At 30.1% G+C, this 21467-nt stretch overlaps 4 protein-coding genes across 4 annotated transcripts; 3 read left to right on the top strand and 1 right to left on the bottom strand.

The window, feature by feature from the left end:
• Positions 1-772: 772 nt before the first annotated feature.
• Positions 773-7719, top strand: LOC123262119 (odorant receptor 85c-like). Its single transcript, XM_044724196.1, has 6 exons — positions 773-961; positions 1051-1340; positions 2808-3430; positions 7101-7205; positions 7277-7447; positions 7557-7719. The coding sequence occupies exons 1-6, from the start codon at positions 900-902 to the stop codon at positions 7611-7613; spliced, it is 1308 nt and encodes a 435-aa protein (XP_044580131.1). The 5' UTR covers positions 773-899; the 3' UTR covers positions 7614-7719.
• A 1448-nt stretch (positions 7720-9167) lies between these two features.
• LOC123262121 lies at positions 9168-11290 on the top strand. The gene is made up of 6 exons (XM_044724197.1): positions 9168-9310; positions 9395-9684; positions 10052-10674; positions 10752-10856; positions 10937-11107; positions 11172-11290. Exons 1-6 carry the CDS (start codon positions 9249-9251, stop codon positions 11226-11228), a joined length of 1308 nt encoding a protein of 435 aa, XP_044580132.1. The 5' UTR covers positions 9168-9248; the 3' UTR covers positions 11229-11290.
• Positions 11291-17140: 5850 nt separating this feature from the next.
• LOC123262130 lies at positions 17141-19864 on the top strand. Its single transcript, XM_044724221.1, has 7 exons — positions 17141-17322; positions 17426-17715; positions 17783-18405; positions 18478-18582; positions 18767-18946; positions 19068-19675; positions 19746-19864. The coding sequence occupies exons 1-6, from the start codon at positions 17261-17263 to the stop codon at positions 19119-19121; spliced, it is 1314 nt and encodes a 437-aa protein (XP_044580156.1). The 5' UTR covers positions 17141-17260; the 3' UTR covers positions 19122-19675; positions 19746-19864.
• LOC123260456 lies at positions 19719-21068 on the bottom strand (the record flags this gene model as incomplete). The annotated part of the gene is made up of 3 exons (XM_044721557.1): positions 19719-19826; positions 19927-20190; positions 20493-21068. Coding segments are annotated over 3 exons (894 nt in total), but the record flags the coding sequence as incomplete, so codon positions are not given.
• Between the last annotated feature and the right edge of the window lie 399 nt (positions 21069-21467).

Here is a 21467-nt window from a genome sequence, read left to right on the forward strand (position 1 = left end):
TACGTCAAACGCTGTAAGTTGTCCAAATTTTGAGCTCGAAAAGTTTAAAAATGAAAAGATATTTAAAAATAATTCAAGCATTAAAAAATAAAAACATTTGGAAAAAATTTTTTATTGATAAATTAATTAGAATAAAAAAATACCTTCATAGTAGATGATTGATGTGATTGTCTCTGAAGTTAAATTTATTTCTCTAAATTCTATTTTTCTTTTTCTGGCGAGTGATCTGAAAAAAAAAAAAAAAAAAAAAAAAAAAAAAACGAAAGATTATCATTTCATTCAGTATCAACTATTGTAGGATAATTTATTAAATATCTGGAAGACTTGATACACAAAGTTAATATTTACAGTTTCTCATTCAGTGCCGAAGAAATCAAATACGTACACAAGCACTCAAGTAATTTAAATGTCAATAAAAAATTTTAGACGTCAAAATAATTTAAAATTAACAGATAAAGTTTTTTGACAATTGAGTAAGAAGACTATTCAAACTTTCTTTGTTACAAAATTCGAAAAATAATTTTAAGTTACAACTTTTTAACACAAAGAACGGAAAAAAGTTTAACTGCTTTGAATCGGACGTAAGTCGGCTTTAAAATGAGTTTTAAAGTAGTAGCCAAAGAAAGAAAAAATAAAGCAAGCGAATCGCGCATCTTGCAGACAAAATCATTGAACTAATTCAAGTCTATAAGAAAATTTACCCAACCCCAGTCTTATTTATTTTTCAACTTTGCAACATGAGAGGAAAATTATTCTAATATAAAATTTACAGACATCTCTAAGATAATAATAGGTTAAAGTATAAAGTCACAGCTATCTTTTTTTTGTGTTTTCACTTCGAACTCAGAGGGGTGTCCAAACAAAGCTTGCGTGTCAATTCTACCCTCTACGTTTGCGCGATGGAAAATATATCTAGGGATACCCATCGCAAATTTCTAAAAATATATTTTACAGTTATAAGGTGTATATAGATCTAGATATTCAATTTTTTTCTTTGTAAGTTTGAAATATAAAGTTGTTTGTTTAATATAAAATAATATGTTCTTACAGATGCAGTGGGATGTTTGCGCTTATGCCTTCGACAAAAATAGGCTGGAGAATACTGAATATTTTTTACAAATATTTAAATTTCGCAATTCTTATTTTTTATCAGATAACTCTTGGGGCAGACGCTCTGAATCATGTCACCGATATAACGATATTTGGAAACAACGGTTGCTTTTTTTTTGGGGTGTGCAATTCTATTTTTAAATTCTGGAAATTTTCGGTTATGCAAGATAAAATTATTGAACTCGCTGAAGAAATTTACAGCCCTGTAGATGTACTTCTACAGTCTACAGGTAACGTTTTAATTTATTATTTGAAAAAAAAAATTATTGTGGAAAAAAATCTAAAACGCCGTTTATAGTCTAGTTAACAAGTGTCTTTTTGATCAACTGTTTTCAGCAGTCTCCGAAAATTATGATTGAGATGTCATTCTATTCGGAATGGCATCTAGATGATTTTTGAAAAAAATGAAGTTCCGCTTGCAAAAATTGCGAGAGTTATTAACTAAAAAAAAAATTAGGAAAGCGGTTGACCCTAAAGGCCATCCCTGCAACTTCCCGCTAATTCCGTTAATACCTGGCCGTTTTTTTGAGCTCTTCGAGCTCAAAAGTCTGATAGAAGTTTCATAGAACACTATTTTTTAAATGTTCATACCGCAATAACTTTTGAATGAATGAACCAATTTTTACGCGGTTGGCGGCATTCTACGCAGTTTTTTAAGCCTCATAAAGAATTTTTAAGTTTCAATTGGTCAAACTAGAAATTTCGAAGTAACTCTGAAAAAACACTTTTTTCGGTTTTCTTTCGTTCACGATATCTCTCGAACGAATCAACCGATTTTGACCGGATTGGCGGCGATTATTTTTTACATTAGATTCGCTCGAACCTCCTTAATAGCAAACTAATTTAAAAAGTAAAAAATAATTTTTAATAAAAATAGGCTGATCAACAAAAAATTTATTTTGTTGTAAAGAAGGTGTGGGGTGCTCAAATTCGATAAATTTATTTTAAAATTTCCTTAATATTCTTTAAGTTAAGCTGATATTTGTCCACTCTTAATTATTTTTTAACTTCCCGCTAAGAAAATTGAAAATTTTCAAAAATCGGGAAGTTACTGTTTTTACCCCGTTTTTCGAAAATCGAGTTTTCATCAGATCTCAACGTTTTGAGGTCCTAGGAAGCTTTCCTGACTATTTCCGCGGTGATGTCACCGTGTCTGTATGTATGTATGTATGTATGTATGTGTGTGTGTGTGTGTGTGTGTGTGTGTGTGTGTGTGTGTGTGTGTGTTGTGTGTGTGTATGTATGTAAATCTCTCATAACTTTTGAACGGATCATCCGATTCGATCGAATTATGCGGCGTTTTGAAAAGTTTCTTTGCCCCTAGAATTCTGACACTAATTTACAGAATTTAAAAAATAAAATTTCCAAAAATTCGTTTTTTTGAAATATCTTTTAAACGGCTAGGCTGATCAATTCCAAAAACTAATCAGCTCTTAACCTCAAAAAACCACGTCGATTGCCACCAGCCCGGTCAAAATCGGTTAATTTATTCGTGAGATATCGTTGTCGAAAAAAATTAAAAAAAATGTTTTTTTCAGAATTTCTATGAAATTTTTAGTCTGACCTAAAAAATCTACGCGCATTTATTTATTCCCATTTTCACGAGGTTTAATAATTTTTTCATTATAAATTACTACCAAAATTTTAATTGTAAACAAATTCAGTGATATTTATTTAATAATTAAAATTATTTTTAGATCGTGGAATATTAGTTAACATAAAAAGTGTATTATTTTGGGAACAATTACAATACTATTCATGTATAACGTCAAATGTATTCCTGACAATAGCCTTATTATTTTTGACGCCTATTGAAAAGGGTTCCTTGCCAATGCGAGCTATATACCCTTACGACATAACAGTTTCGCCGAATCACGAACTCACATTCTTCTACCAATTTTATTGCGTGGCCTACTGTCTGATGGTAGTGATAACAATTGACGCCTCAGTAATTGGAATGATGAGATGGTTGACGATCCAAATTCTTGCACTGACTAACAACTACAAATACTGTAACAGCAAGTTATCGAAACGCGCTGGTCTAGTTTCTCCGCTCAAAGCTTGTAAAACTCTTGAAGGAATTGACGCCATGAAAATTGAATACGAAGATACTGAGATATTAGAATTTTTGGCCTTCGATAAGCAAAAGGTCGAAGACTGCGATGATGACTACATCGGAAGATTTAAAAGTTGCATCAAACACCATCAGAGAATCAAAAAACTAATGAACGATTTTAACGACATTTTCAGCGATTTTCTGATGATGCAATTTGCAAGCAGTTTATTGATCATTTGTTTTAATGGCTTCATGATGTTAATTGTGAGGATAGATTTTAAGGAAGTTAATTGTTTTAAGCAACACGGAAAAAAAATCATGTCAAAATTACAGTAAAATTTGTTAAATTTTAAATTTTAATTCTTACATTTTACACTGATAGAAGGAATTAGTTCTATTTAATAAGATTCCGTAATAGTTATTAAATCATTTAGTAACAAACCTTTTTTTATCAAATATTTAATAATAGTTACTATATAATTTATTAAAGCCCATTTATTTTCACCAAATAAATATTTAGTACATGGAGAGAAAAAAACAGATCTGATTCCTATGTAGAATGGTAACCATTACTATGTTACATAGTAACGAAAATTTTTCTGAGAATTCTGTGTAAATTTGCTGATAAAAGTCTTAGAAATTGTGATAAAAATATGAACAACCACCCATTCGTTGCGGAATTAAATTTTGAACATAATGATGTTGTTTTTTTATTTTTTTTTATTAAATTTTCAATTTGTTATTAACAAAAAACATAAACAAAACAAAAAATCTCAGTTTTTCGTAAATAACTCAATAGCTATAGGTGATATCGAAAATCGTAAAAAAAAATCCTTAAAGACCCTCGCGGTTTTTTAAATACCGTAAATTTTCGGTATTAATGCGTTTACTATAAATTAACCGTTATAATTCTGAAATAATACGGTATTTCTGTGGTTATTTTGGCCAGTTTTTTTTACTACAGTTATACAGCATTTCTACCGTACTTTTGCTGCAAAGTTCAGAAATAATACGATAAAATTACCGTAAAACTCTAGAACTTTTACCGTAAAAAATCTATGTATTAACTATAATATTAAGGTAAAAGCCCCAATAGATGATCATGTACCAGTATATGATCACTCCATGTATTTGTATACCTATATTTATGAATATAGATATACAAATACATGGAGTGATCATATACTGGTACGTGATCATCTATTGGGGCTTTTACCTTACTATAATTTTACAATAATAAAATCGTATTTCTACGGTAAAAATACCAAAGATATTCTGCAATTTTACCGCGTTTATACTGATATAATTAAAGATATAATACTTTCTACCGTAAGATGGACGGTTGTGTTTATTACTCGGTGAGTCCTATTAGGTGACTGAGTAAATAGATACGGATAGTGTCTCTGATAGCTCAACTGGTAGAGCCTTCGGCGCGTAACTAGATGATCCGGGTTCAAATCCCGGTCTGGACTAAGAAATGATAATAATAATAATAATAACAGAGAAATTAATTTATCAACTTCTTAAAAATTATTCATGATAATTTATAAAATAAAAAAAATTTTAAGCTATCGAAAAATAGTAGTAAAGCAGCATATTTTTGGTATTTTGCCGGTAATAGAAAGTAGGGATCTTCTTTTCCGGTTTTTTGCTGCAATAGTGCCGCAGATATACAGTAAATATGCGGTACATTTACCGTTTAATTGCTGTTAATATACCGTAATTTTTCTATTGTGTTGCCGTAAATATTCTGAATTTATTTCGTAATTTTTTCGTAATAATTCGACAAAAAAACTGGCTAATATAACTGAAGTATTACGGTAAAAATACAGCATTAATATCGTATAAATACCGAGTCTTTACGGCATTTCCAAAACCGTGAGGAGAGGAGGAAATTTCTGAAAAAAAATCTCGACTCTCAGAACTCTAGCTTGAAAAACAATCATTTTTCTTTAATGTTGAAAATAGGGTTCCACGCAACTGCCGTCGTATTTTAGCATCGGTGCGGTTGTGTGACAAAAGTCGCGCGGAATCCGATTTTCAACATTAAATAAAAATTATTGTTTTTCAAGCTAGAGTTCCGGGAGTCGAGACTTTTTTTTCAGAAATTTTCTCCTCTTTAAGGATCTTTTTTTTTAGATTTTTGATATCACCAATAGTTATTGAGTTATTTACGAAAAACTGAGATTTTTAACTGAGTATGGTTAAGAACTCTTAGAGTTTAGTTACACTTTTATATTAGTAGTAATTTACTTATAATACTGTATATTTTACTGTTTTATCATGTATTCTTTTGTATTTTTTTATATTTGCCATTTGGCCAGTAGGCCTTGGCATAAATAAACAAATCAAATCAAATTTTTTATTTTGTTTGTGTTTTTTGTTAATAACAAATTGAAATTTAAAAAAAAAAATAAAAAAACAATATCATTATGTTCAGAATTTAATTCCGCAATGAATAGGTAGTTGGTCATATTTTTATCATAATTTCTAAGACTTTTATCAGCAAATTTACACAGAACTCTCAGAAAAATTTTCGTTACTATGTAACATAGTAATGGTTACCATTCTACATAAGAATAAAATCTATTCTTTTCTCTCCGTGTACTTTTGTAAAAATAACTACTTAAAGTAACTTACTTATCCTAATTATTGCACCGTCGGCCTCTAGACATTTAAAAAACATCTTCAATAATTAAAACTAAAAACATTAACTAACTAATCATAATTAAAATTCTAAACTATAATTCCTATCTCTTATGAAATAAATAAAATTGTTACCCGATTAACGAACTTGTTATGAGTTTGTGAACCTCAAATTCGTCGATAAATCAAAGTACTAGATTATTCCTACCCTCGTGCGGTAAAACTGTAACAAAGCTCTCATGTTCGCTATCACTATTAAAAAAATATCTCTCCTCACTTTTATGACACAGCCGCGCCGATGCTAAAATACGACGGCAGTTGCGCGGAACCCTATTTTCAACATTAAATAAAAATTATTATTTTTCAAGCTAGAGTTCCGGGAGTCAAGACTTTTTTTCATAAATTTCCTCATCTTTAAGGATCTTTTTTCCGATTTTTGATATCACCTATAGTTATTGAGTTATTTACAAAAAACAGATTTTTTATTTTGTTTATGTTTTTTGTTGATAACAAATTGAAATTTTTATCAAAAAAATAAGAAAACAACATCATTATGTTCAAAATTTAATTCCGCAACGAATGGGTGGTTGTTCATATTTTTATCACAATTTCTAAGATTTTTATCAGCAAATTTACACAGAATTCTCAGAAAAATTTTCGTTACTATGTAACATAGTAATAGTTACCATTCTACATAGGAATAAGATCTATTCTTTTCTCTCCGTGTAGCTACTACTAAATATTATTTGATCGTTACAAGTATTTATTTCCATAGATATAATAAGACTTTGTTCATATTAATATAATTTAATTAGAATAAAAAAAATAGTATATTATTAAACTGTAACAAATAATATTGATGGGTAAAATATATTTTTTTATCTCAAATAAATAACTAAAAATTTTGTTATTAAATCAGTTTATTATTCCATACTAAATCCTTCTATCAGTGTAAAATCTGTCAATCAGTAATTGTCAATTTTAAATTGAAAAAAAAGTAAATTTTACATTTGCTATATAAAAAAAATATTAAATTTGTAAAAAAAACAAATGTAAATCAGTCATTTGGAAAAAATATCGATAGATTGCATAAAATCTAAATTTAGAATTAAAATATTACATTGCATAATTAGGATATTAAGATTGTCGTTATGTGACGAGGGCAATAATTTTAGCACGAGTCGTAGGGCCACACACACGGGCCGCATTTCTCAACCATTTCTGTAATTTTCACATAATTCTTTTCCGTAAAGTGTTCGATAAAACGAAGTAGTTTTTTTAATTTCAGGAAATGGAGAAAGGAGCCAATTTTATAAAATTCTTTATTTACTTGAGTATGTGTTTTGGTCAGTTACTCGTGTATTGTTACTACGGAAATCAGTTTACTGACGTGGTAATTAAGTGACTTGATCATTTAATTATTCATTAATTACGTAGATTTTAATTGGAGCACTTTTTTTTTAGGCAAACAGTTTGACATACAATCAGTGGATGTCGGGATGGGAGTCCACGGATGAGAGGAATAATAGTAATAAGCTGAGCAATCTCGTGACAATATCGATGATACCGACATTGAAGCCGCTGGGATTCAAAGCACTTGGCTTGTTCGAATTGTCGATGCCGACGTTTTTGGCGGTACTGATTTAAAAAAAAAAAAATAAAACTTGATTTAAGAAAAATATTTTTTCTGTTAATGAAATTCAAACGAATTGGTTACTGATAATTATTAAATTTATTGTTATAGATTGTAAAAAGCTCATATTCTACATTGATACTTCTGACGACAGTTGCCTCAGATTGATGATACAGTACCAGAAATTTTCTTCTATAGTTTTGTTAAATAACGACTCCACAATTAATGTTAGTTAACACCTGAAAGTATAAAATAAATCTAGTTGTTACTGAAATCTTGTCTATGTTTTAGAAAATTATTTTGATCATTTTGTATGCCTTAAGCGCAAAGCGCGCAGGTGTGCTCTACTCTCGCCTAAAAATCGTGATTTCGATTAAAACGTGATTTTCATAATTTAAACGAAAAAAATTATGAATAAAAAGCATATTGAAATAAATAATAGTAACTACAGAACACGTTAAAAAAAATTTCTTATCGATTAAATAAGATTTCTCAGAAAAAACTCGTTTTTCTGATGAATTAAATGAATAAGAGCATGGTATTCACGGGAGCACTGGGCTTGATAACACCACAACTTTGTCAAAAATTACTTTCACGATTTAATTTTCTTTTTTTTATTCCTGAGGAAGTTTATCAAAACCCTTGTGAAAATTGCGTGTCAAAATAATTCCGTTTTGATACAGTTAATTTTTTTCGATTGTCAGTTCGGTGACTTTTTCTGCGATTTCGGCAGCCATATATATTATTTTTCATAAACAGAATTGAAATAACTATAAACAAGCAGAAACTATACATACATGATGGTATAATTACTAACTGTTTTATCATCTGTTAAAATTTTTCTTTAGCTCGACCTACAGAGGGGATAATACTACTCGCGGGAAAATTCAAATTAAAAACGAATAATTTTTGTTATGATCTAAATAATTTATGTATGACATGAGCGCTTAAGGCATGCTCATTTGGATTTTCCAAACTTTTATTTTATTTAAAATATCCTTTGTTTGAATTCATTTTTTTAAAATCGTAAAAATTGACTACTGTTCCCTAAATTAATCCATCTAATAAAACGACATATTTTTTTATAGTTTTTACAGGCTTTTTTAGATAAATTAAATAACTACTAGTTGCAGATTCCTTCATGACCAGTCCCCTGATTTACAATTCAATAAAATTTTACCTGTTCCTTAGAATGAAACATTGTATTTTATCTATGCTTAAAACTTTGACATACAAAATTCATCTGCAAAAGCAATAGCCTTTTCACAGTAGGAACGAGAAGTTACGGACTTTCTTAAAGATAAAGTATTTAAACTTTTTTATTATTCAGCACTAAAACAAATTTCAAGTCACACTTCTTTACCGCAAAAATTATCTATAATTTGAACTTTGTTGAGTCGAACATTAGCTAACTTGAAGAATAAATTTATGAAAAGTAATAATTTAAAAAAAAACCCCCCAGTAAGTCGCGTGTCTCGTTACGGGAGCTATAAGAATAATTGGAGTCTATAAGCAAATTCACGGAACCCCTGGTTTTATTTTCAGCTTTTCTTTGATAATATAACAACACTTGATAGAAAATTATCCCTTATTGAATATTTAGTAGTGTATTTTCTCTTTCTCACAACGGAACATGTAATTTGGCAAGCAATTATTTGCAATCGATTTTTTTTCTCAGAAGCGTCTACGATAATAATAAATCAAAGTAGAAAGTCACGAGTATCCTTTTTTTCTATTCTTATTATTGAGCCCGGAAGAATAACTAAAGCTGCTCTGTAAATTATACCAAAGCTTTTTTACACAATGGAAAACGTATCTGTCGATACTCACCGTAAATTTTTGAAAATAAATTTTTTTGTACTAAGGTTTATATGAATTTAAATATTATTTTCGGTGTAAATTGAAAATATTGGGCTGCATATTTAATATCAATAAAAACATGGTTTCAGATACAGTGGAATTTGGCCGCTCTTACCGTCGGCTAAAATCGGCTGGAAAATATTAAATATTATTTACAAATATTTCAACTTGATAGTTTACATTTTTTATTTGTCAACTGTAGGGGCCGACGCGCTGGCCAATGTTACTGATTTGACGATATTTGGTTACGACGGTTGCTTTTTTTTTGGAACCTGCATGTTTGTGTTTAAAGCCTGCAAATTTTCGGTCTTGCGAAAAGAAATTACAAAACTTACTGATGAAGTCTACGGACCTATAGATATTCTTCTACAATCTTCAGGTAACTTTTCAGTTATTTATATCATTTTTGAAGGCAAAAATTTTTTTGTGAAAAAAAAATTTGACATATCGACGTTCTAATTAGCAAATTGTCTAACTCCATTTTAGAGAATCTTCCATTTGTACGAAAATACAATTAGTTCAAAATTTATTATCACTTTAAAAAACCATTTAATTTTTAATAGAGGTATAATATTTTGGTTAGGATCATTCAAATAATTTATAATTGAACTATAACTACATCAAAATGTTAAAAAATCTCCCTCTAAAAAATAAGGAGTTAGACCAATTGCCAATTAGACCGTCGATATTTAATCTCATCTTAATCCAATTATTTTGATAATAATCTTTGTTCGAGTTATTTTCAGATCGCGGAATAGTGATAAACATAAAAAAACACTTGTTTTATGAAACAGTTCAACTCTACAGTCTCTTTGTGTCAATAATAATAATGACAATCGCCATAATATTTTTAGTTCCTCGTGAAAGGGGTGTCTTACCAATCCGGGCTGTGTACCCCTTTGATACGACTGTTTCGCCCAATTACGAGCTTACAATATTTTACCAATTTTACTGCTTTGCCTACTGTCTTACGGTGATACTGGTACTCGATTCTACAGTGATTGGACTTATGAGATGGTTGACGATCCAAGTTCTCGCACTGACCAATAACTATAAGAACTGTAACAGCAAATTAACGAAACGCGCTGGTCTAATTTCCCCGATCGAGGCTTGTAAAACTTTTGAAAGAATCAAAGTCTCGAAAATTGCAGATCAAGAGACTGAGATACGGGAATTTTTGGCCTTCGAGAAGCAAGAAATCGGAGACTGTAATGATAACTACGTCGGAAGATTCAAGATTTGCATCAGGCACCATCAGAGAATCAAGAAAATAGTCAACGATTTCAACAACACTTTCAGTAGTTTTCTGTTGATCCAGTTTGCAACGAGTAGTTGTATCATTTGTTTGAACGGTTTTATGATAATATTAGTGAGGAATGCATTAAAAAAACAATTCATTGTTCAAATTCAATGTTGAATAACAAAACACGGGTCTTTTAATTTCAGAACATGGACAACGGGACTAATTTAATGCGATTTGGAATTTATTTATCCGTATGTTTTTCTGAATTACTTATACTCTGTTTTTATGGAAATCAATTTATTTACATGGTATTTAAATAAATTAATTATTCAAAAAATTAATCCTTAACAAGTTAAAATTGAATTGGTTTTCAAAAATCATTTTTTAGGCAGACACTTTGACGTCCAACCAATGGATGTCGGGATGGGAATGCACGAACGAAAAAAATAGGAATAATGGATTGAGCAATCTTGTGACGACCTCAATGATGCCAACATTGAAGCCGCTGCAATTTAAAGCAGTTGGCTTATTTGTTTTATCAATGCCGACCTTTCTGACGGTACTCACTTTTAGAAAATTTGAACTACTTTAAATTGGGTTAATAATTAAATTCACTTTTGCAGATTCTCAAAACCTCGTACTCTACCTTGATCCTCCTGACGACAGTTGTCGCAGATTAATTTTTTCTTACTATGAGTTTTTAAGTTTGTTAAATAAATAGCTTTTGAAGCTAAAACTTTGAGCGTGGTTTGAAATTTTTTTTTTTTATTTCTATGAACGTATGTGTATCGTCTCCAAATGCTAAAAGGTGTATTGCAGAAACTAGATAGGGTTACTATCCATACACGGAAAAAAAGACTCTGTCAAAATTACAGAAAAAACTGTCAAATTTACAGATTTACCGCTGTCAACCCAAAAATGTCAATTTTACAAAGTTAAAAATGTTATTTTCACATTGTGAAAACTGTCAATCTAAAACTGTTAATTTTACAGTTTTTCAATGTAATAATGTCATTAAAAAAATGTGAAATTCACATTAAAAAGTTAAATTTATGTTAAAACAAAAATTGAACTTGTTATTTATGAGTAAGAATTTCACATTTCGTGAAATGTAAACAATAAACAAAAAATATTTTAAAAATTAAAGTTTTAACTGAAAAATTAGGTAAAAATTAGGTCACATAAAATAATTGTTCAAATCTGCAAACCATAGAAAGTAAAAAGCATTAAGATACATATAACTATAATAATGAATATTAGATTTATCTATACTGTTAAGAGAATAAGCAAAATTCTGTGGCCAGTGTATTTATATGATAAAATGGGTTTTTATGATTAAATTTGGTATTGTTGGAAAAGTCTTGACCTGAGTTGGGCCTTTTCATGATTTAATATCATTCTCACCTATAGTCAATTTATGATGATAAGTACTTACACAGAAAAAAAATTAACTTGATTCAAGAGAAAAATTCTTGAACCAAGAATATAATTTTGAAGAGGGTAATTGTCTTGAATCAAGACGAAAAATTCTTGAATTAAGTAAAGTTTCCTTAAATCAAGAAAAATTTTCTTAAATCAAGAATTTTTCTACTCAAGCCAAGAATATTGAGCTCTTCAAAAATATATACTTGATTCAAGAACATTTTTTCTGTGTAGGCTGCATTCAAAATGCTATATCCCTAGATACATAATTAAGAAATTACCTTGTATCTTATGAACTATTGACAGTTTTAAAGATATAAACTTATACCGATGTTACACTCATCAAGACGTTTCATTTGAGTACCCACATCAATTTTTCATATATTTTGTATATTTATATATATGTATATATGAAAAATATATCAAAAATGCATGTGGGTACTCAAGTGGAAGCTCTTAATGAGCGTAACATCGGGACGAGCTTACACACTGACAAAAAAAGTACTACTCTTGAGAAAATTTTCTTGTCACAGGAATATATATTCTTGATAATTTTCAAGAATATATTTTCTTGTCTCAAGTATTGATCGAATTAATCGAAGTATTTATTGTTTAATTCAAGTGAACCTATTTGTTTGTAAATCTATCGAAATTAATGCAAAAATTTTATTATGATAAATATTGATATTTTTTTGTCAAAAACTAAAATTCATCTCAAGGTAGTACCTCCACGAAAAGCATATTTCAAGAAACTTATGGAATTTTTTATCGAAAGATAAATATATTAATAATTCACCACCAAAATTTCAGATCAATTCACTGCACCGTTTTTGAATAATTAATTTTCAAAATTGCATCTTTGACACGTAGGGGTATAGAGATGGTAAAGTTAGTATGAAATCTATTTGCATCACTTGAGTGGTACGGAAGATTTCATACTAACTTTACCATCTCTCTATATACCTCTACGTATAAAAGATGCAATTTTGTAAATTAATTACTCAAAAACGGTACGGTGAATTGATCTGAAATTTTGGTGGTGAATTATTAATATATTTATCTTTCGATAAAAAATTCCATAAATTTCTTGATATATGCTTTTCGTGGAGGTACTACCTTAAACGATTTTTGAGCCAAGAAATTTTTCTGGACAAAAATTTTTTTCTCAGTGCATCTTTAAAAATATCAATAATTAAGAAATAACTTTGAATCTTGTGAACTATTGACATTTTTAAAGATGTAAGCATTTTTTCAAATTTTTTGTTTTAATCTAATTTTTTTTTTTTTTAACTGAGGTCTTTTTTTGCTTCATTTTGATTTTTTCCTTTGTTCTCGGCGATACTCAAGACTTGTAAGAATCGTAGTTTTTCCTCGACGATGTTTTCTGGGAGGAGAATATCTAGATTTTGATGACATTGGCTTCAAAAAAAATAAAATTTTTTTTCATATGATTTTTTGGGGAGAAGACCGTCGTACCCCACAAAAAAAAATTTTTGTTTGATTTTTTGCAAAATTTCGACTGATTTATTCGAAACAGACGGAAAATAAACGAATTTGATAGTTAAAAGCCGCAAAAACCGTTAAGGGGACCGTCGTGCCCCAGGCTCCCCTAATTAACTTTTTACATATTATTACTGTAAATTTGACAGTTTTTATCTGTAAATCTGACATCTTATGGTTATGTTATTTTCACATATTATTTATGTAAATTTGACAGTTTTTCTTTGCAAATCTAACAAAATCTGGCCATGTCAATTTAACATTCCCATATCTGTCATTTCCACAGATTATTTTATTCCGTGTAGAGGAAAATACCACGGGGCCTAGCTTGGCCCAGCCTTGGCTCAAATATGTAAAACTCTGGGCCAAGCTTGTAAGCCAGGCTTGGCCCAGTTCTGGTTGAAGTCTGGGATGATAACGATGGGCCAAGCCTGGTTACCAGGACTGGCCCACGCCTGGTTACCAGGGCTGAGCCATAGTTAATTTTCAAGTCTGGCCCATACCATTTGATAAAAAATGATAAAAAAGAATTATTGGAATGTTATTTTTTTATTTTATTTTGTAAGTAAAGTAAATTCAAACCTAACTGTAGCTAATTATAAGAAATAAAGTGTGAAAATCGTATCCGTTCTTCTAATCGAGATTCGAACCCGAGCCACGCGCTTGCCAGACCGATAACTAACCCCTACACCGTACGACCGATAAGTTGATGCACATCTTATTATTCTGATAAGCTAAATCTATATAGTGACGAAGTGTGACGGTTTATTATTTATATAATTTGTGTTATTTAATATTGTGTTTCGATGAAAATTAACTATTTTTTACAAATGTTTATTATAGTTAAAAAAAAATGAAAGAGTCAAGTTGTTATATTACTTTAAACTTTGTACATCGTTCTGTATATTTTTAATATCTTATGATAAATTTTCATGTTTAAAATTATCAATATTAAAAATTCAACTGTAAATTATTATATTTTAATTTTTTTAAGACTACATCAATTTTGACGATATGCAATTGTCTTGGTTAAATAATAAATTTTAAATTTTAGAATTTGTTAGCAAATATTCGTTAAACAATAAATGTTTACTGTTTAAAATTCTATTACTTAATGATTTATTAAGTTTGAATTTCCCATTGAATGGCTAAGGCTAGGTTACCCAATTCTGGCTCAAGTCTTGGTTGTGATTCAACGCCCATGGCTACAAAGAAAAAAAAATTTACTTAATTAAATCAAGTAAATAATTTTTAAGGATTTCATCTTCTTGATTTGAGTAGAAAAATTCTTAAGCTAAGAAATTTTTCTCGATTTAAGTAAATTTTATTTAATTAAAGAATTTTTCGTTTTGATTGAAGACAATTAAACTCTTCAAAGTTATTTTCTTGGTTCAAGAATTTTTCTCTTGAATTAAGTTAATTTTTTTTTTCAGTGTAGGTTTCCCAATCTTGGCTAACCCTTGGGTAATCATTGTGGCCGTGACTGGGTGACCCAGTTCTGGCCCAGGCTCGGGTAATAATTGGGCCGACCAAGGCGTGGTTGCCCAGTCTTGGCCCAAACTTGGGTCACCGATGAATCGCCAAGGCTAGGTTAGCCAGTCTTGGCACAAGCTTGGATAATTATTGGCATGGCCGAGGCTGGGTTAACCAGTTTTGGCCCACGCTTGGGTCGCCAATAAATGGCCAAGGCTGAGTTAGCCAGTCTTGGCCCAAGATTGGGTAATCATTGGCATGGCCGAGGCTGGGTTAAACAGCCTGGCCCACGCATGGGCTCATACAGGTACGCCGAAGCTAGGTTTCCCAGTACTGACCCAAGCCTGGCCCCTTTGTCAACTCTGGGGGTTTCCTGCATCGGTAGATTAGGCCAAAAAGACGTATATAAAAAGTTTTTTTTTATCATTAATCTGGAAATTTGTTGAAACGCAAAAAATCAAAAGGCTTAGCTGAAAAAAATTTTCTAATAGCCAAAAAGGCAAATGAAAAAAATTTGTGTCTATACAAAATGTTTACTAAAAGCTTTACAAATAAAACTCGATCAAAATATTACTATAGAATATGAAAATCTACTGTAGAAAGCAAATATACACAATAAATTAATGCCAAATTAGATGGCACAAAACATTCATACAACCTTTTGGCTTTAAATAAAAAAAAATTTGTAATTTCCGAAACCAAAAGAGTATAAAATTTGATAAATACGTCTTTGTGGCTTAGGAAAATTTTTTTTTATTTTTAATCTTAGAATATTTTGCCCATTGAAAAGCGATGGGCAAAAGAATCGTTACACGCCCTTTTAGCATTGCACGGAAAAAAGTGATTCTAAATTTGTATCTGCACGTAGTTCTAAGTTTGCATTTTATGTATTATATCTATACACTTATTAGACTAAAAACAGCAAAGCTAAGCCGAAAGTAGCACATCTGTCGTACAAAATTAGAATCACTTTTTTTCGGTGTAGAAACTCGATAAGTAAAAAATTCAATTTGCGTACATATAATAATTATTGTCATTACCTAACATCAAAACAGTCTTCATTAAATAATAAAAGATTTATAAGGTTCGTTAATTATCTAAAAAAGTGGAATTGACACAATTGTTTTACTGGTGTGGCTTCAGTAATGAACTTAACTTAAATTTCAGGTGTGATGAATTATACAACTTTCCAACAAAATGTTCTAGGAAGAATTAATAAAAACTGATTATTATTCAGGCACACCTGAATAATAAGACCGTTCGACAGTGAGCCAGTGGATGTCTGGCTGGGAAGACCACTATGACAGCGGCATGAAATATTTGGTTACCACTGCAATGATAAAGACGATGCAGCCTCTGGAAATTAGAGCCGGTGGCCTGTTTGTTCTCACTCTCGAAACCTTTATTTCGGTAATAAATTTAATATTCAAAAATAGGAATTTAAACACGACAGAAATTGAACAACTACTCACGATTTTATCAATGCTGTGTTATAACAATAAACTCTGTTGTTTAGATTGTCAAGACTTCGTACTCGGTTTTCCTGTTTCTGACTTCTGCAAGTAAAGAAGAGTCTTAAATGGTTTAGGTTTTTTGCCTAATGCTGTATAATAGTTATATACTTATTGTGTTGACGTAGTAGTAATCAACTTTGTATAAATAGCAGTAAATACAATTAACACTTTTTTCAATAAAATAACTTATTGAGACTAGAAAAAATTATTTTTATTTATAAGAAAATATTTTTAGCAAAATATCGAACTTGAAATAAAAATTATAAAATGTGTCAAATACCCTTTTAAGAATTTTAAGTAAAATAAACTTAAATTATTAGAGAACTGTTTGGAATAAGTTACTTTTGTTTAGTTAATAATTTTCAACGGTGTTCTGAATATATACAAGTACTTTGTATGACTACGGATGATAGATTGAAGAGGAGGAATAAAATGAAATTTACTTACCCTCAAAGTTTCTCAGTATCACAAAAGCGATCAATAAATTAAATTTACAGTGTCTCAGCCCTCATTAAATATTAAAAGTTTCTTTGTTTCCTCCTTTCAACGCATAAAATGTATTATTGTACCAACTGTGTTTTCCACGTATCTTATAATTATTCTCTGCATAATAAATTATCGGCAAATTACACGTTTCTGAGGTTGGGGCGGTACATTAAGAACAATGTAAGAGAGTTAAACTTTTTTAGTGGAAATACATTGTATTCCAGTTTTCCACCCCTTAGGGTTAACTTGGCTGCAAATATAGATAAATTTCTTAGTAATTTGAATAACATTAAACTTATATATAATTCTCTACGGTGATGGAAAATATAGCAATTGATATTCATCGGAAGTTTTTGAACATTAACGTAGCAATTCTGAGGCAAGTAAACTGCTAATGTCTTTAAAAATATACGAAATCATTCTGCATCATTAGAATATTTTTTTATATATATTATAAATACTCTAATAACTTACAATTACAGATATAGTGGTGTTTGGCCACTTTTGCCATCAGCCAAAGCAGGTTGGAAAGTGCTGAATTCTATTTTCAGAATCGTAAATTTCGTATTTTTCATAACATTTTTAATGGCTGTGGCTGCTGATGTGGCGGAAAATTTCGACAGCTTAGAAATAGTTGGGAACGATGGATGCTTTTTTATCGGAACTACTATGGCTGTTATGAAAGCATGTAAATTTTGGAATTCATACAACAAAATAATTAAGTTAATCCACGAAGTTTATGACCCGATAGACACACTCATAAGAAGCTCTGGTAAATTTAAAAAGCAAAAAACTAATTAACCATCTTAACTAATACATCTTATCTACGCAATGACCAGATCGCGGGATACTTATTAATATAAAGAGAAGCCATTTTGAAGAGTCTATAGCTCACTATGGGTTTTGTGTTCTCTGTACATTATTTGCTTTTTGCATTTTATTTTTGATTCCCCGCGAAAAAGGATCTTTACCATTTCGAACAGTTTATCCATTCGATGTTACCAAATCACCATACTATGAGCTGATAATGGTTTATCAATATTATTGCTTGGTTTACCTTTTGGCCGTCGTTCTTGCGATGGATATAACTACCATAGGATTTATAAGATGGTCAGCTCTTCAACTGATTGCTTTGACATCAAATTTTAAAAACTGTAACGTTAAATTATATAAATGTACAGTGATAATAAAAGAGCCAGCTGATACGATGAAAATTTTTGATCAAATTGACAAGCTCGAAATAACCTACAATGATTGGGAAGTGAAACAATATTTGTTTTTTGATTTTGGTGAAAGAGCCTTTGAGGATTCGTTTTCAAGGCGGTTCAAAATTTGCATTAAAAACCACCAAAGACTTGTCAAAACGATCTTTAATCTCAATGGGACATTGAGTTTTTTGATGCTGGTACAGTTTGGAACCAGTACTTGTATCATTTGTCTTAATGGCTACCAATTAATTTTAGTAAGAGTTTGTTAACTTACTAGTCGATCAATAAGCTTTATAATTCGTTTTATTTTTAATTTATTGATCTAGAAAGGAGGAAATCAAGCAGATCTCGCTAAATTTTTATCATACTTAGTATTAAGTTTTGCCGAATTGTTTTTTTGGTGTTGGTACGGAAATGAATTCACCTCTGTCGTAAGTTGCTTTCAATACTTTGGAGATAATAATTATCCTCAGTAAGTTTATCGAGCACTCATCCTTGTGTCAAATAGCTGGTATATAACCCTAACCAGCTGATAATTATTATCAAAAAATTCTCAACAATTATTCGCTAAATTAATCTAGTACCGTTTTATAAGTTTGTTGTCTTAATAATAAGGCGGACACTCTTACCTACAATCAATGGATGTCTGGTTGGGAAGAATTTACTCGAGAGCATGACCTCGGGGACAGAAATGAGCTAACTAACCTAGTGACTCTTTCAATGATTCCCGCTATGAAACAGCTAGAATTCAAAGCAGTTGGTCTGTTTAACCTATCAATGCCTACATTTTTATCGGTAAGCATCATTCTATCCTTATCATTAATTTCCTCACTAACTAATCAATTAAAAAAATTTAAACAATTGACAGATTTTGGTCTTGAATTCCACGTAAACTGTCTAAATATATTTTTCATAGGTTGTGAAGAGCTCATACTCGATCCTACTTCTTCTAGACCAGTTTACAGAATAATAAAAATCAACAATTATGATTTTAATGACTCCAACTCATAAAGTTATAGACTATTTGTTTAGTATTTTAAATCTTTGAATTCAAAATCAAAGTTTTAAATAGTTCAAATACTAATTTACGATTTAATTGTTTTAATCATTGTAATCATACGATAATCATCACTCATCTCAAAGCACATCAATAATTGTTATGTTAATCCATAAATAAACTATTTTTTTTATTCTAACACAAATACTCGCAATATCACTGAGGTAATATATTGTCCCAAATTAAATTCTGAAAATATAATATATTTCTCATAGAAATTTCATTAATCATTCTATTTATTAGTAAAATTATAATTAGATTTTACTTACTATGCCAGATGCTGAGTATAATTTTAAAGATCTGACAATTTTCCAAAGGAAATTTGTTTCTTCCTTGTCCATGGCACAATACTAAGGAATGCAGAAATGGAAGGCTAGGTCGTAAATCGTTGCGACACTTTCGAGATCCCTAACCTGTCAAACAGTCTAATCTTGACCTGGGAACTCTCAACATTTTTGAAGTAGGCGGTATGATTAATCATTTTTAATTATAAATACCTATACATAATTAATCAACTGAATGACGAGTATCTTCCAGATGAACAAAAATTCAAATCAAATACATTTAATCCATCACCGTGTTAAGGACCGCATAGAATGAAGATGCCTTCTGCAGCACCTGGATGACAATCAACAATCAGTTTATAGCTCAATAAAGTTAAATTCATCTCATTCGTTAATGAACGAGTCTATTTGATAAAAAAAATAACAAAAATTACCGACAAAAATGTTTTGACCGAGAAAACAGAAAAATAACCAGCTCTTATCTCAAGTGGTTTTACGGATTGTATCAGTGCAATTATCAAGAGATCACCAACTTCTCGGTTGAGGTAATTATGCCACGGTACATTGTACTGACTATCTCGAAGCGCTTCCTCTTGTAGAGTTAGTAGAGTCCCGAAAATACAGTAATAAAATAATTCGGTGATCACGGCAAAAAATAATATCACACATTTTATGATACTTTTGTTGTGTTTGATCGCCTAAAAAAATAAATTTGCTTTTAATTTACTTACATATACCTTTACTAATGCCAAAAAGATGTGTATCTCATTAGCACCCCTCTAATTTATCTGCACACTAAAAAAAAAAAAAAAAAATTAACTTGAATCAAGAGAATAATTATTAAATCAAGTAAAATTTACTTAAACATAAAAAAATTTATTAATTTAACAATTTTTTTACTCAAATCAAGACGATAAGTTCTTAAAAATTATTTTCTTGATTCAAATTAATTTTTTTTTCTGTGCCCATGAATTTATAAAAAAAAAATCACGTTAAGTACCCAACTGGCTTGATAGATATAAAAACACATGACTGCGTTGCTGGTCAACATTTGAAAGCGCAATGTCAGGCTGAATGTACCATTGAATTTATCGATGCAATTGATAATTCCTTGGTGGTGTTTGATACAAGTTTTTAGTCTCAAAATAAATGAATCTTCGACAACATTTATCTCTTCGGTTTCAAACGGAGCAAATACCTTTATTTCGTACTGTCCTTTGCTTACTTTAAAATATTCATAGTTCTCGATTTGTATGTACGTATCCTCAGTTATCAAAAAATTATCTCGCTCAGCAGTGGCAGGTTCGCAGTTTCTGTAATTGCTCTGTAAAATTTCTATTTGAACCTTGATCCATCTTATCGAGCCTAGTACCAGAATATCAAATAACGCGAACCATATGCAGCATGTTAATACTGCCCAAAACTGGATAAAAAACGCCAAACCATCCGATGCTTTTAATGATATAAAGAATACCAAAGAAAATACAACACTCAACACACTTGCGAAGAAAGCTAATTCAATATTCTGGTAGTAAACTGCTGTACGTATTGTTGTCAATATTCCAAGATCTGAAATGTATTTTTATTTTAATAATTTGTCAGAGTTAGAAGCTATAAGGTCTAAGGCAAATCTTTAGTTGCGAGAAATTTATGCAAGCAAACGCTACCTATCGAAATTTCTTGGTACTAAAAAATATATAACATATTTACATTGAAAAAAAATTAACTTAAATCAAGTAAAATTTATACTTAAATCAAGAAAAATTCTTAGTCAAAAAATTTTTTTTCTCAAATCAAAAAGATCAAGTTCTTCAAAATTAATTCAATGATTTTAATTAATTTTTTTTTCGTGCTTAAACTTGCTGACTAAGATATTTTCTGGGATATATCCTCATCATATAAGTTTCATAAATTTTTTTTGTATGGTCTTAAAATCGTTTAGAGAAATATATAATTATAAAAAATTGAATTTTTG

This window comes from Cotesia glomerata, linkage group LG3 (genome assembly GCF_020080835.1).
Source record: "Cotesia glomerata isolate CgM1 linkage group LG3, MPM_Cglom_v2.3, whole genome shotgun sequence".
In the NCBI taxonomy this organism is placed as follows: Eukaryota; Metazoa; Arthropoda; class Insecta; order Hymenoptera; family Braconidae; genus Cotesia; species Cotesia glomerata.

Coding starts and splice junctions, on each gene's coding strand:
- LOC123262119 (XM_044724196.1), top strand. CDS start 900: ATGGAAAATATATCTAGGGATACCCATCGCAAATTTCTAAAAATATAT. Junction 962..1,050: donor ATATATTTTACAGTTATAAG/GTGTATATAGAT, acceptor ATGTTCTTACAG/ATGCAGTGGGATGTTTGCGC. Junction 3,431..7,100: donor ATGGCTTCATGATGTTAATT/GTGAGGATAGAT, acceptor TTTTAATTTCAG/GAAATGGAGAAAGGAGCCAA.
- LOC123262121 (XM_044724197.1), top strand. CDS start 9,249: ATGGAAAACGTATCTGTCGATACTCACCGTAAATTTTTGAAAATAAAT. Junction 9,311..9,394: donor ATAAATTTTTTTGTACTAAG/GTTTATATGAAT, acceptor ACATGGTTTCAG/ATACAGTGGAATTTGGCCGC. Junction 10,857..10,936: donor GAAATCAATTTATTTACATG/GTATTTAAATAA, acceptor ATCATTTTTTAG/GCAGACACTTTGACGTCCAA.
- LOC123262130 (XM_044724221.1), top strand. CDS start 17,261: ATGGAAAATATAGCAATTGATATTCATCGGAAGTTTTTGAACATTAAC. Junction 18,583..18,766: donor GAAATGAATTCACCTCTGTC/GTAAGTTGCTTT, acceptor CTTAATAATAAG/GCGGACACTCTTACCTACAA. Junction 18,947..19,067: donor CAATGCCTACATTTTTATCG/GTAAGCATCATT, acceptor TATTTTTCATAG/GTTGTGAAGAGCTCATACTC.